We start from the raw sequence: 14,549 nt of genomic DNA, 5'->3' as shown, positions 1-14,549 counted from the left end.
CGAATAAACCGGAAACGAATAACTTTATCAAAGAATATATACAACATTTTTTGCTTATAATTAATTGTTTTATCAATTTTTGCGGTCAAAATATTATCAAAGAAAATGTCCACCCCTGAGATGGGATGGCAGCTACTCCCATGATAAAAGCGCCTTTCGGCATCATACAGATTTTGATCCTTGGACTATCCACTATTTATTCTCTTTTCAAGCAAATCTATTTCGAGAGAATTGCAAGGTGAAAACCTTCGTTTTCTAGACTAATAAACAATGCTAATACTATAATCATGACTGGTTTATGCAGAATTTTCAAATTCCCAATAATTAACATAACATTACGTGGTCACAGTGTTTCCCAAGTAGCAAGGAGTATCTTTAAATAACTGCAGCAACTGCGACATTCAAGAAATTGATCGACTTCTAATAAGTAAAAAGAGCAGAGTGATAATGAAGGGTGTGAATGTCTTGATCGGTGTATTATGGTTTTATTTAAACATCGTAAATGGAAATTCCCAATGTAAGTAAGGTTCAACTATGAAATAGTATATTAAGTATGGAGAACGGTAAGGGTTTTATACCGATCGAAGACAATTGTTTGGAAGAGGAGCGGAGCGACGACTCCAATTATTGTCTGAGATCGGTTACCCTTAACGTTCGACATGCTTATAACGTTTTTGGCACGATTGATACCATTATAAATTATAAAATTAAACATTTTCGTCATATTGACTAGTTTCATTCATGTTGTTCTGAAGCCATTTTCTTGTGGCATTTTTACAATTTTAACTATTTATAATGGGAAATAAGCCACAATATTATTAAAAAATGATTTTTATTAACCTTTCGACGCCCAAATCGGGTGCCGTTGTCAAAATACAAAATACTATTACCATAAACAAAAATGTTGTTGCTTAGTAAAAAAATTCTTCTAATATTAGATCTAATCTCTATTAGAAAAATTTTTTTACTAAGCAACAACATTTTTGTTTATGTTAATAGTATTTTGTATTTTGACAACGGCACCCGATCTGGGCGTCGAAACGTTAATAAAAATCATTTTTTAATAATATTGTGGCTTATTTCCCATTATAAATAGTTAAAATAGTTTCATTCATTTTATCAAGATAGATACTTTGGTTGTTAGGTAGTAACTAGGGTGCATAACAACAATGGAGAATTGAGTTTTTATTTAGTTGTCAATAATTTTAAGTACAATTTTGATTATTATAAATTAAAATATGAGCGAAAGTGAATCTGAAGAAATTGAACGGGCTTGGGAAGAAGGGTGTTCAGCAATTATTCCCGAAAAATCCAAAATCCGTTATCAAAATACCTACCAAAGTTTTAAAAAATGATGCGAAGGCAATAATTTATGAATCGAAGAAAAGACTCTATTGGCATATTTCGTTCAAAGACATATGCAGTTGAAAGCTCCTGGAAGGCTCTAGGCAGAATATTCAATGATTAAATCCACCGTTTTTCTTTATGATGGCATTGATATTTCCAAGTTTTCAACTTTGATCGCGTATTTGAAGAGAAAAAATGTTGGATACTACTAATGTATGCGATTCTGCAGGAGTTTCTGTTAGAAGTGAAACCACAGCCCAAACAAGTGGGATTTCATTAAATAATTTAACAAATTGTACCATAAATTTCAATATTAATAAATAATTCGTTAGTTTTCTTTATTCTTTCAAAAAATAAAGTAAAATTAAGAGATTTTTTAACTCGACGGTAAGTGAATTACTTACCGTCGAGTTGGAGTACTTACCGTCGAGTTGGTTTACTTACCGTCGAGTTGCTAGTAAATGTCACCTACTGACGTAAAATCTGTCACGGTAAACAGTCAAAAATGATCAATCGTGCAAAAAATATTATTTGTGATTTGAGTGTTTTTGTAGTAAAAATTGTGTGTATAAACATGCATTTTTTTATTTATCAGTTTACCTATCAGTTCATTGTTTCACGATTTTTGCTTCAAATTTTAAAGAACCGCTTGTATTGACATAAAATTTGGCATACACATAGGTAACATGTCACAGAAGAAAAGTGATATTTTGCCGATGTGTGCTTTAACCTGGGGGTGAAAACCCTGGATCCCTTCTCGGGGATGAAAAAATATACGTACAAAATAAGTCCGAAAATGGATAAACTGACTAATTATAAACAACCTTTTTTCTATAGAGGTTTTTCACTAAGTTAATACTTTTCGAGTTATTTGCGAGTGAATAATATGTTCATTTAAAAAAAAAAACAGGTTTTTAGACGCATTTTTCAAATAACTCAAAAAGTAAATATTTTATCGAAAAAAAGTTTTTAGCAAAAATATATCCTATAAATAAGTGAAAAAAATATTGTATGCATGAACCCTCTAGAGATCCAGTAGAAGGCAATGTTGTAGCTAATGAAAAATAGGTTCGTATTCGTCAAATTTCAAACCGAATATTTCAACCTAAAATAACTAACAAATTATACTTAGGGAATTATACTTATATTTAGGGAAAACTTGTAATTTTGACGCATGTCAAAATTTTCAATGTGTTTTAAATGTATTCATGTTTTTCGAATCCTGAGATAACTAATAACTATTGTTGAAAAATTTAAACGCCGAATGAAAGACTGCTTTATTACTGAGGGCCGAAAGTCCCTTAGAATAAATAAAAAGTTTCTTTTGAATTCAATATTTGCAATTAAAAATCACACTAACTAATTTTGTCTATTATTCTCACCTCTGTAACTGATTAAAATAAACATTATAGAAGTTTTCTGGGATTTTCGGCCCTTGGTAATAATGTAATCTTTCATTCTGCGTTTAAATTTTTCAAAAAAAAGGTATTTATTAGTTTTCTCAGGATTCGAAAAAAAAAAACTAATACATTTAAAACACATTGAAAATTATGACATGCGTCCAAATTTTGCATTTTGCTCCGTTCCCCTTAAGGTAGTACGAATGTGGTAATGGCGCGAGCGTAAGATTATATATTTTATAATTTTAGAATTTTTAACTTCCTATTTCTTCAGAAATATCGAATTTCTCTGCATTCTGACTTTCTTTGGCAATGATACATACCTTAGAGAGAATTATAGAGAATAATTATTATTCTCTAACTGTCACCATTTTTTCTCATAAATCGAATAATATCGACCGCACGAAAAAATTATATTAAAATAAATTATAGAAAACACTTTTCAACAATTTTCGTTCTCATACTTTTTAAAGAAATTTGAAAATTGCGGAGATATTGAGCAAACATGGTTCTTGTTTAAAATCAAAATGACGGCTAACGCAACGGAGGAATTCAGTCGAAATTTTAAATTTACACTACTATTTACCTCCCCTAAAGATTAGAAAAATAAAATTTATGGCAGCTCGGCATCCAAGGACAAATGCTATCCCGACTGGACTATAAGGGCTGGAACTTATTTGCTCCCTGACGAACCACACAAGTAGTCGAGGAAATGAAGCATTTTGGCTCGCAATTTTTTCGTCCAGCATGGATTTACTTGAAATTTTCACAGAAGCTAGGGAATAAATAGTCCAAGGATCATTTTCTATATCATGCCGCTGTACGCTAAAACCTTGGGGGTGGTTGCCACCCCATCTCGGGTTGGGAATTTTTTATTAAATATTAACCATGTAAATCGGTGTAAAACGTAATTGTAAGCAAAAAATGTGTTTTACATTTTTTTCGTAAAACTAATAGGTTTCGAATTATTCGCGGTTGAAAGTAACAGTTTTTCGACGAGAAAATCCACTTTTTTAGAAAATTTTTTGAGAAAAACTCGAAAAATATGCATTTAATCTAAAAAGCTTTAGCTATCGAAATTGTGTCTTTTAGTAACACAAACCAAATTATTTTTCTATAATATTTTTCCGACAAATACAAACCGAGATACAGCATGTTAAAAGTTAGCTTTTTTCGTCAAATGTATAAGTTGAAATATTCAAAGCCAAATAAGGGGAAAACTTTGCATTTTAGGATACAATTTAGACCTTTCAAGTAAAAAAAAGTTTCTAGCATAAAAATTGAGTGACTTATGATCAAAAGAGATCGGTACCTGCTTTTCTTTATGAAAAAATCAGTGAAAACAACCCCCTAACTACCCTCCTAATTAAAAATTTGTCTTTACCTATCTGTAATTCCTTTTATATTTATATTATCAATACACCCAAGAAGTTTGACCCATCTAAAAGGCCCAATTTTAGAAAAATTGGAGTTTAAAAGAAAATTTATTGTTAGCAATTTCGTATTTTTCACCATTTTCTTCAAAATATCTCCGAAAATACTAGAGATACGAAAAAAAATAATAGACTAATAAATTGTAGATTTTTTCAAAGCTAAAATTTACTTGTTCATAGATTTCCCTTATAGTGAATTGATAACGAGATATAGCTGTTTAAAATCTCTGTTTACGAGAAAACGCCCCCTTATCGAGACTTTTAAACTCACCCCAATTAAAAACTAAGGGATCTTGCGGAATTTAATTTATATAGCCTTATAGCCCGTCAAAAATTCTACAAAATCATTTTTGAAAAAACTTTTTACCGCCAGAAATAAAGGAGCTATGATTATAAATCGATTTTTTTTTTCGAAAAATTCGAATAGTCCGCTTATAGAGCATTTTCAATGTATATAATACCACAGAACTAGTACCCCAGGCTGTGGGTGAAAAAACGTGATATAATTCAGGAATTTTTTAAACCTATCAGGTGTTGTAAAGGACGATGCCAGGAATAGCTTCTACTAAAATGTGACCAAAAATATTGTGAGCATTTTTTATTGCGATTTTCATTTGTTAAATTTGCAATTTTTAAAGATTTTTAATTTTGCAGCTTAGGATACTGATTCTAGAGAAAAACTTTTTAATAGAAAGTTGTAGTAATTTAAAAAAAACCTACAATTTGAGCTATTGTAAGTTTAATTTCGTTTATTGGTTATTGCAAAACAGCCTGTGATAGGTCCAAAATGGCCGTTTTTTACAATTGCGTTATTTATTGTACAAATAATTTTTTTTTATTTTTTAAAGCTTTAAAATGAAGATCTTTCAATTCCAAACTTAAAAAAAATTGTAAGGCCGGATTAACGAATTTGTTGCTTAGATATTATAAATTGTTTATCCCAAGAGGTCAAATGTCGAAGGCTATAACTTTTTGAAAAAAAAATCGTAGTGAGTTGGTGAAATATCCAATCTCCTTCTAAAGAGTTATATTTTCATATTCTGATGTAAATAAATGCGCAAAACATTTTAAAACCTCTAATTTTTGGGTTTGAAAATAGAAAATAAGGTGGCAAATTTCAAATAAGGTGGCTGTACATCCTATGAGTTTTTAACTTACAGATTATTGTTGCTGAAGAAGAAACGAAGATTTATAAAAAAATAAAAAAATTTTACAACCAACTGAAGCCGAGATAATTGTTTTCTTAAATCGTAGTGCCTTAATTTATAACAACTAATAAATTATTTTACAGTCATTGACTAAAGAAAGACTTATATTATCTTAAAATAAAATATTCTAAAATATAGTTACATTTAATTATTAAAAATTATTTTTAAAATCGGTGCTTTTGCGATCGGCCGAATTTTGCAAATCGCCCGGCTCGCTTCAAATTCGCGCGCTCGGAAAATTTTTACGTAACTTGTATTAAATTTTGACCGAAAACAATTTAATAATATTACTATTATAATATACAGTCTATTTACCACTGTATTTGTTTTTCTTGATAAACTTTTATATGTGAAATCTCATTTCTGAAGAAATAATATTACAAAAATGATACATATATATGAAATATATAACTATATTTTTAATTTTTTCATTGTTATATAAATATAATAATAATAATGTTACTTCTTATTATACAATACAAAACTTTTTCTTCTTGTAGCGACCCTTTGTTTTGGATGTTGGCGACCATCATGGCAATTTGGCAAACTCCATTTGAAAACTGAGAACCAGGAAAACGAAGGATTACCTTGCTAGAAAATTTACGTACGTCGTTCAACACAACAACTACAAATCTTTTTAGAGCAGCAGTACCGATTTAGTTTGCAAGTACAGATTGCCATGATGGTCGCCAACATCCAAAACGGATAGTCACTACAAGAAGGAAAAGTTTTATATTGTATAATAAGAAGTAACGTTATTATAAATGAGATTTCACATATAAAGGTTTGTTAAGAAAAACAAATACAGTGGTAAATAGACTGTATATTATAATGGTAACATTATAAAATTGTTTTCGGTCAAAATTTAATACAAGTTACGTAAAAATTTTCCGAGCGCGCGGATTTGAAGCGAGCCGGGCGATTTGCAAAATTCGGCCGCTCGCAAAAGCACCGATTTTAAAAATAATTTTTAATAATTAAATGTAACTATATTTTATAATAATTTTTATTTTAAGATAATATAAGTCTTTTTTTAGTCAATGACTGTAAAATAATTTCTTAATTGTTATAAATAAAGGCACTACGATTTAAGAAAAAAGAAAAGAAACAATTAACTCGGCTTCAGTTGGTTGTAGAAATTTTTTATTTTTTTTTATAAATGTTTGTTTTGTCTTCGGCAACAATAATCTGTAATAGAAGTAAGTTAGAAACTCATAGGATGTACAGGGCCGCTTCAGCTCTAAATGTTTTTAACGAAATTTGCCCCCTTATTTTCAAACCCAACATTTAGCTCGGCTTCAGTTTGTCGTAAGAATTTTTTATTTTTATATAAATCTTCGTTTCGTCATTAGCAAAAATAATCTGTAAGTTAAAATCTCATAGGAATGACAGGGCCGCTTCAGCTCTAAATGTTTATAACGAAATTTGCCCCCTTATTTTTAAACCAAAAAATTAGAGCTTTAAAAATATTTTACGCAATTATTTACATCAGAATATAAAAACATAACTCTTTAGAAGGAGATTGGATGTTTCACCAACTCTCTACGATTTTTTTTCAAAAAGTTATAGCCTTCGAAATTTGACCCCTTGGGATAAACAATTTATAATATCTAAGCAACAAATTCGTTAATCCGGCCTTACAATTTTTTTTATGTTTGTAATTGAAAGATCTTCATTTTAAAGCTTTAAAAAATAAAAAAAAATTGTTCAATAAATAACGCAATTATAAAAACGGCCATTTTGTACCTTTCGCAGGCTGTTTTGCAATAACCAATAAACGAAATTAAACTTACCATAGCTCAAATTGTAGGTTTTTTAATTCACTACAACTTTCTATTAAAAAGTTTTTTTCTAGAATCAATATCCTAAGCTGCAAAATTAAAAATATTTAAAAATTGCAAATTTAACAAATGAAAATCGCAATAAAAAAAAGCTAACAATATTTTTGGTTACATTTTAGTAGAAGTTATTCCTGGCATCGTCCTTTACAAAACCTGATAGGTTTCAAAAATTCCTAAATTATATCCTGAAATCGACCTATTTTTCACCCACAGCCTGGAGTATATGTAGTTCCTACACTGAAAGGCGACTAAAAAACTACTTGTATTTGTATTTGCACATATCGTCGGTATACTGCGAAAACCAGGTAAATGCCGAAATACCGAAACCGAGAAAAAACGTTTTTAAAGTTTAGTGTTTTATTTTGAATTAAAAGGACAATTTGTGTTTGATATTCGGTATTCTAGTGAAAGATGCATATATTAGAAATGATATTATATCATTAGTTTGAAAAAGTTAAGACACCTAGCTGAATTAACCTAAATTTAAGATGGAGATGCGGTCACTTACGTGGTTTTACCTGTAAATCTAAATTAATCAGTTACCCTTAAAATAACACATTTATAACAAATATAATAAACCAAATATAATATTTTGTAGTTTTGTGATCGGAATATGAGGCTTTAACTAGTTAATAGCAATGTTTTTAAGTGATTAGTCGATAATTATAAGATATTATTTACATAAATGATAGGCAGTTTTATAGAAAAAACAAATTTATTTTGAACGTGTTGTAGATACAAGAAAATAATATTACTATGCGTATTACTCGTCAGATTATTTACTGAAAGCAGGATCTGATAAGATGCCATTGGCATCGTAAAACACTATACCACCTGTTATATTCCTCCGGTATCACTCCCTTATCAGATAGTTGTAACAAATCTCTGTTTTTTGCTTAGTTAAATAAAGTTTCTTAAGTTTTTATCGACCAACATAAGCATGCTTATGTTAGTTGATTACTCAGCTTGCTTTTTCTTGTTGACTGCCGTGCAGTATCAATAAGGAAATGAAGCTTGGTGACGCATCATAATTGAAATGGATTCTGTTTGTCTCTTCTTTCACGAATCTCATCTTTTTTTCTTTAACCACTTTATTTTTTCGCCGTTTTGTTCTTTTGTTCGGTTTTTAATTAGAGTGTGTGACAATTTTTTTAAATCATAAAAGTCGTAGTACCTATTTAAAATCTTTACAGTTGTATCGTCTATACATTGTTTTTTATCACTGACAATTACATTTTTAGTTTCCTTGCAGACAAGTAATCTGGCATACCATAGAGAGACCTGATTTCTAGCGGTTTAGATGCTGCTATGTATAGAGTCAACTTCCATACAAGAATGTCCCGACTCTAAAAATTTATCTTAGGAGAGGTCCTCCGCAGGTGTAAGAAAATACACTTTTTACACTTGCTTACATATTATAGGACACATTTTGATAAGTAGTTGAGTATAATGCTTTCTATTTCAGAACTTCCTTGTCTACCGTTAGTTTCTGACCAGGCAAAACGGTAAGCTACATTTGGTAATGCGACTTCATTTACACACAAATTGTAGACCCATAATTTTCGGGAAGAATATATGAATTGTCCAGTTAATCTGAAATCTGTAGTATAGCCTCTAGATCGAAAGTGATTGAAACAAAATTCCTTTGTTGATTAGAGCTTTTCTTATCATTTCTTTTTTCGAGGTTCCATACTACTTTTTTCTGACGTTGTCTGCAACTGTTTTCTAAATCCGGTTTCTAAGTTGGATTAGACATATCATAATATGATAGGGCTAATAAGTATTAGTTATTACAAACTAAACATTGATCTTATTTAAGAAAAAAAGCTTAAATTATAGTCGTTGGAAAATATTCTTCGGTATGTAATTTCATTAATACCTTCCGGTTTCTTCAGCTGACAATCATTTATAAAAAGTTGATACATTTTCCTTATACTCAAATTTTTGCCCAAATATCTACGGTTCGAACTTTGGCGAATATAATGTGGGACCATGGTTGGAAAAGACTCAATATGAGCCTTCACAATTTTTCGGTTTTCATTGCTTGTTTTATTTGGCAGTATATGCTTGTCTCTTTTGCCCGTATCTGCATAACAACATAGAATATCAACTTTTCTTACAACATCTTGCATTAACGACGCTAATATACAAAGTGTCTTACAAAAAAACTTCTCACATACCTGCACCTCTTGACCATTCAAAGAAACGTAGTCGATACTATCGATTTTAACAGTCGATATGAATGAGAAATTTTAATAAAATGTACATGTAAAATGTATTAAAGACATTTATCACCTTTTTACTGAATATGATTTACAGCAGTAAAAATATATTGTTGTCCGGCAAAATAATGTATGTGCGCTTATTTGGTTTTACATGCAACAGAACTTTAATTTTGTGGAAGTAAGTAGCGATATATTGTTTTACTTGAAAATGAAAAGTTGGTTATGTGTAACTTATTTGTTTATCGCAGAAATTATCTGCTGAATGGTAATTCGTATCATTTACTGGGTTTTACCTGTATGTAGAGCGTAAAAAGCTGAGAATTTTGGTATACTTAACTCAATATTTTAAAATTTGTCATTTACCTGGTTTTCGCAATATACCGACGATATTTGTAAATTCGTATTTTTGTGTAAATAAATGTTTTTGTTATTCTACTTTTTGTTCTGTACAGATCTATTGAATTATCTACTTAGAAAAATTGCAATGTTATTAAGGGTGGTTTTTAAGGGTTGAAATATGGTATTATATCCTTTAGCATAAAACAATCATTATTTAACCAATCAAAACCAAATTTTACCCATATTAAAATTTACAATGATATTATATAATTTTTTGACAATAAGGTGTAGTTTACACACCTAAAAATAATCTACGCCCTTGAGCATGACACAGAATATGAAGTACAGGGTGAGATGATCCTAATCTCAAATTTTTGTGTAAATCGATGCAAGCCGAAATTATTATTTTAGGTTAAGTAAATTTTTTATACAGGGTGTTAGTAAATAAGTATGAAAAATTTTAAGGGCTAATTCTACATGCAAAATTAATGTCGGTTTGCTTTATAAACATAATATGTCCGCAAATGCTTAGTTTCCGAGATACGGGGTATGGAAATTTTTATTTCCAACTGCCAATTTATTTATTGCTCCAGTTGCTAAGACCATGAAAATGAAAATTGGTGAGTTTTAGGAGGTAGTTATTACGCATTTTTGGACATACAATTAAGTATTTTGTATTCATCATTGGCGCACCTACGGGTAATGGTCTGAAATTTTTAAAGAAAAAAATAGTAAGCCACTGAGATATTTCAAATTAAAAATTATTTTTAAATTCCACGCCTAATTTATGATTAAAAGCCTTTCTTGCCTTTTTGCATACGGTGCACCGGTTTTATGCAGAAAAATAAAACATCTTGACGCGTATTTTTCATTTTTTGAATACATTATCAAGAAATTTTAATATCCAATGATAATACTAAACTGGAACAATAACAGAAAATATTAATAATAAGATTTTAAATAGGTGGTGAGCTAAAACAAATGTTAAAAAAGACCTCCTTTAGAGGTTATAGAAGAATTTTATATTCATCATTGGCGCGCATACGGGTAATCGTCTGAATTTTTTAAGAGAAAAATGGTACGCCACTGATATATGTCAAATTAAAAATCATTTTTGAATTGCTGGTCCAATTTACGACAAAAAATCTTTCTTGCCTTTTTTTCATGTGCGGCGCCGTTTTTATGTAAAAAAATAAAACATCTTAACGTTTACAAAGTATTTGAATTAAGTTTCTATGGAAACTACCTCAAATACTTTGTAAGCGTTAAGAGGTTATATTTTTTTTTGAATAAAAACGGCGCCTCGTATGAAAAAAAGGTAATAAAGATTTTTTGTCGTAAATTGAACGAGGAATTCAAAAATGATTTTTAGTTTGACATATCTCAGTGGCATACTATTTTTTTCTTCAAAAAATTCAGACCATTACCCGTACGCGCCAATGATGAATATAAAATTCTTCTGTTACCTGTAAAGGAGATCATTTTAAACATTTTTTGCAGCTTTGCATCTAGTTGAAATCTTGTTGGTAATATTTTCTGTTATTGTTGTAGTTTAGTATTATTATATTGGATAAGTCTTGATGATGTATTAAGAAATTAAAAATACGCGCCAAGATGTTTTATTTTTTTTGCATAGAAACGGTGCATTATGTGAAAAAAAGGCAAGAAAAGTTTTTTATGAAAAATTAAACGTGGAATTTAAAAAGATTTTTTTATTTAAAATATCCCAGTGGCGTACTACTTTTTTCTTTAAAAAAACTCAGAGTATTACCCGTATGCGCGCCAATGATGAATAAAAAATTCTTGCTTGTATGTCAAAAAATGCGCAATAGCTACCTCCTAAAACACACCAAAATTTATTTTCATACCTCAACTGGTTTTAGAGAAATAAATAAATTGGTAGTTTGAAATAAAATTTTCAACACCCCGAATCTCGCAAACGAAGCATTTGCGGATATATATTTATCGAGCAAACCGGCATTATTTTTTTATTTAGAGTTAGCCCTTAAAATTTTTCATACTTATTTACTAACACCCTGTATATAGCTCCAACAAGGGTGGTTGTAAGGGTTGCAATATTATGATATTATATCTTAAAATATAAAACAATAATTATGTAACTAATAAGAATGAACTATTGACAATATTAAAGTTTAAAATGTTATTTTATAATTTTTTACAATTAGGGGTTGTTTTCACCCTTAAAATACCAAAAGCGTACAACGGTTTAATATAGAAAACGAACTAGAGGGTGAAATGAGCCTAATCCCAAATTTATGTACAAATCGATGCTGGATGAAAAAATTGCGAGGTTTTGTCATTTTTTCAGTTTCATTTCCTCGACTAAAGCAAAGGGTACCCCCCGTTAAGATAGGCAAAATGCCCTCACCCTCAGAATTCAATTTTTTAAATTTTTTTACGTTCTGTGCGATTAAAAAATGAGATAACGCGGATTTTTAGCTCGCCACCCCCCTTACTCCTCCCCCACAGCCAAAAATGTAGATTTTTAGATTTAATTTTTTTTTAGTTGGGTTGCAATTGATTTAAAAATTTCAAAAAATTCACGCGTGTAGCTGAGGCTTTTACAAAACATGTCCATTTTTTATGGACCCTTAGGTCGAGTGTACATAACCTCAAAATTTTTTTTTTACTTTTTTAAAACCTATAACTTTTTTTGGAGAGGGCTGCAGGTACAATTTTTTTTGCATTTTGTGTATTTTATCAAAATCTATCTCTCTCATTTTTTTCAGATTTTTCCGTCAGGTGCGCCATCTTGAAAAATCCCGAAAACTCTTTTTTAAGGGGTTTTTAGGGATTTTCTCCATTTTATAGACTGCAACATAGATCAACTCAAGGTTTTGTTAATAGATTATGTATAATTTGAAATAAATGAGTATTTAAGGATTATCGAAAATTGGGCATAACACCTTTAAACCCCCCAAAAACCATTTTTTTTTTAAGTTATGTAAGGGTTTTTGCGGGCTTAATGATATTTTTTGAGATCGATACAGCCTGAATTTTTTTTTTCATTTTTTTACGTTATATGGGATTAAAAAATAAGACTAATCGCATTTTTAGCCCACCACCCCCTCCCCCTGTCCCCACAAAAAACGTCAATTTTTCTATTTTTTTTGTTTAAAGTTGCAATTAATTTACAAATGTTATGAGGCTTCTACAAAACTTATCTATTTTTATATACCCGTGTAGGTCGAGTGTACAATACATATTACCTCAAAATTCCTTTTTTAATTTTTAAAACGTATTTTTGACTTCTAATCGATATTTTTTTAAAACGTCCAATGAATATTGTACATCTCTCTCTCTCTCTCTCGCGGACGGCCGCTTCAATACATGCTTAGCGCTCATTTTTAATTATTAAAAATAATAGTAATAAAATAATGACAACAATTTCGTTAGGATATTGCAGGGGGGGCTTTAAGCTTTGAGTTGGTCACTTTATGACTTTCATAATTGGCTCCGTGCGTCTCCCCTCTACTTACAGTCACGTGACACGCTGTCAGATTTTGTCAGGACGTTTTAACATTGAGTCTTATGGGATTATTTTGTTAAACTTGAATATTTTATTTTGTAGTGATAATAACCGAATACAATTGTTAGAATTCATTAGTTATTAATTTATACTGTAATTTATAGTGCAACAAAAATATTTTCTTTTCCGTTAATAAAGATTTATTGACATAAACTGCGATAGTGAGGTTATGTATACAAAATCAAACTGATATTCAATATTGGAAATAGAAGAATTTATATCAGATTAAGTGCGTTTTTATTTTCTGTTTATATTAATACATAATATCACTAGCGTGACACGGCATTTTTTTTATGTCTCATTTAAACATACATAAAGCGTCCTGATAAAATTTCAAAAAACCGCCACCATGAGCAGGTCGGTCGATTTTGCTTTGACACTTTGTTAACGCTCAGAGCGAATAATAATTTTTAATCGAGTTATTAAGCCGTGAAAATAGCCATTTTCGCGTTTTTCAAATTTGAAATTGCATGTAACTCGACAAGTCAATTTTATAGAAAAATCACAAGATACTTTTTTTGCTCATCTTGATCCAGAGAATCTAAAACAAATTTGTCCGAAGTGAAAAAATTGATTTTTTGAATTCGTTTAAATAATATTTAAACAATTTTCCTACCGCGGTACTGCCTGGCACCTTGTGGATTTGTTATAAGGACCTGTTTTTGAGTAAGTTTGTGCAAAAAAATTTATCGGAATAATTTACCTAACGGGACAAGCATACAGCGGGGACTATTTGCATTATGAGCCAAACGTAGATGGTTTGTAAAATACACAAAACACAAAAAAAATTAGCATCCATCGCCAAAAAAGTTATACGTACCTATTAAAAAACAAAAAAAATGAGGTTATAATATCTCGACCTTCGGGTCCATAAAAATAGATGTTCTCTAAAAGCCTCAGCTGTGCGTGTGAATTTTTTATAATTTATAATTTAATCATTACTACCTACTCTAAATGCGAAATAAATCACAATTTAACTAAAAATTATTTTATTAACGTTTCTATGTCCGCCACGGACGTCCTTGTCACAATACAAAATATTAATAAATTAAACAAAAATGTTGCTTGGTAAAAAATCTTCTAATAATTTAATATAATCTGACTTATTTATATAGATCGTCCCAAACCATTTTTTCAGTGCGTCAGTGATTATCGAATTCTCTCTATCGCATTACAGATGGAAAATAAAATCATTTTTTTGTTAAA

General features: G+C 30.0%; 1 protein-coding gene across 1 annotated transcript in view; it reads left to right on the top strand.

The window, feature by feature from the left end:
- Nucleotides 1-369: 369 nt before the first annotated feature.
- LOC114336808 (phenoloxidase-activating enzyme-like) overlaps nucleotides 370-14,549 on the top strand; it is a 55,416-nt gene continuing 41,236 nt past the window's right edge. The window contains exon 1 of the mRNA XM_050656272.1: nucleotides 370-517. Coding sequence (XP_050512229.1) covers nucleotides 448-517 — 70 coding nt within the window. The 5' untranslated portion in view covers nucleotides 370-447. The remainder of the gene's footprint in view (nucleotides 518-14,549) is intronic.

The sequence above is a fragment of the Diabrotica virgifera genome, chromosome 7, assembly GCF_917563875.1.
Source record: "Diabrotica virgifera virgifera chromosome 7, PGI_DIABVI_V3a".
NCBI lineage: Eukaryota > Metazoa > Arthropoda > Insecta > Coleoptera > Chrysomelidae > Diabrotica > Diabrotica virgifera.
The sequence above is the reverse complement of the archived record's forward strand: the minus strand, read 5'-3'. Positions and strand labels throughout refer to the sequence as shown.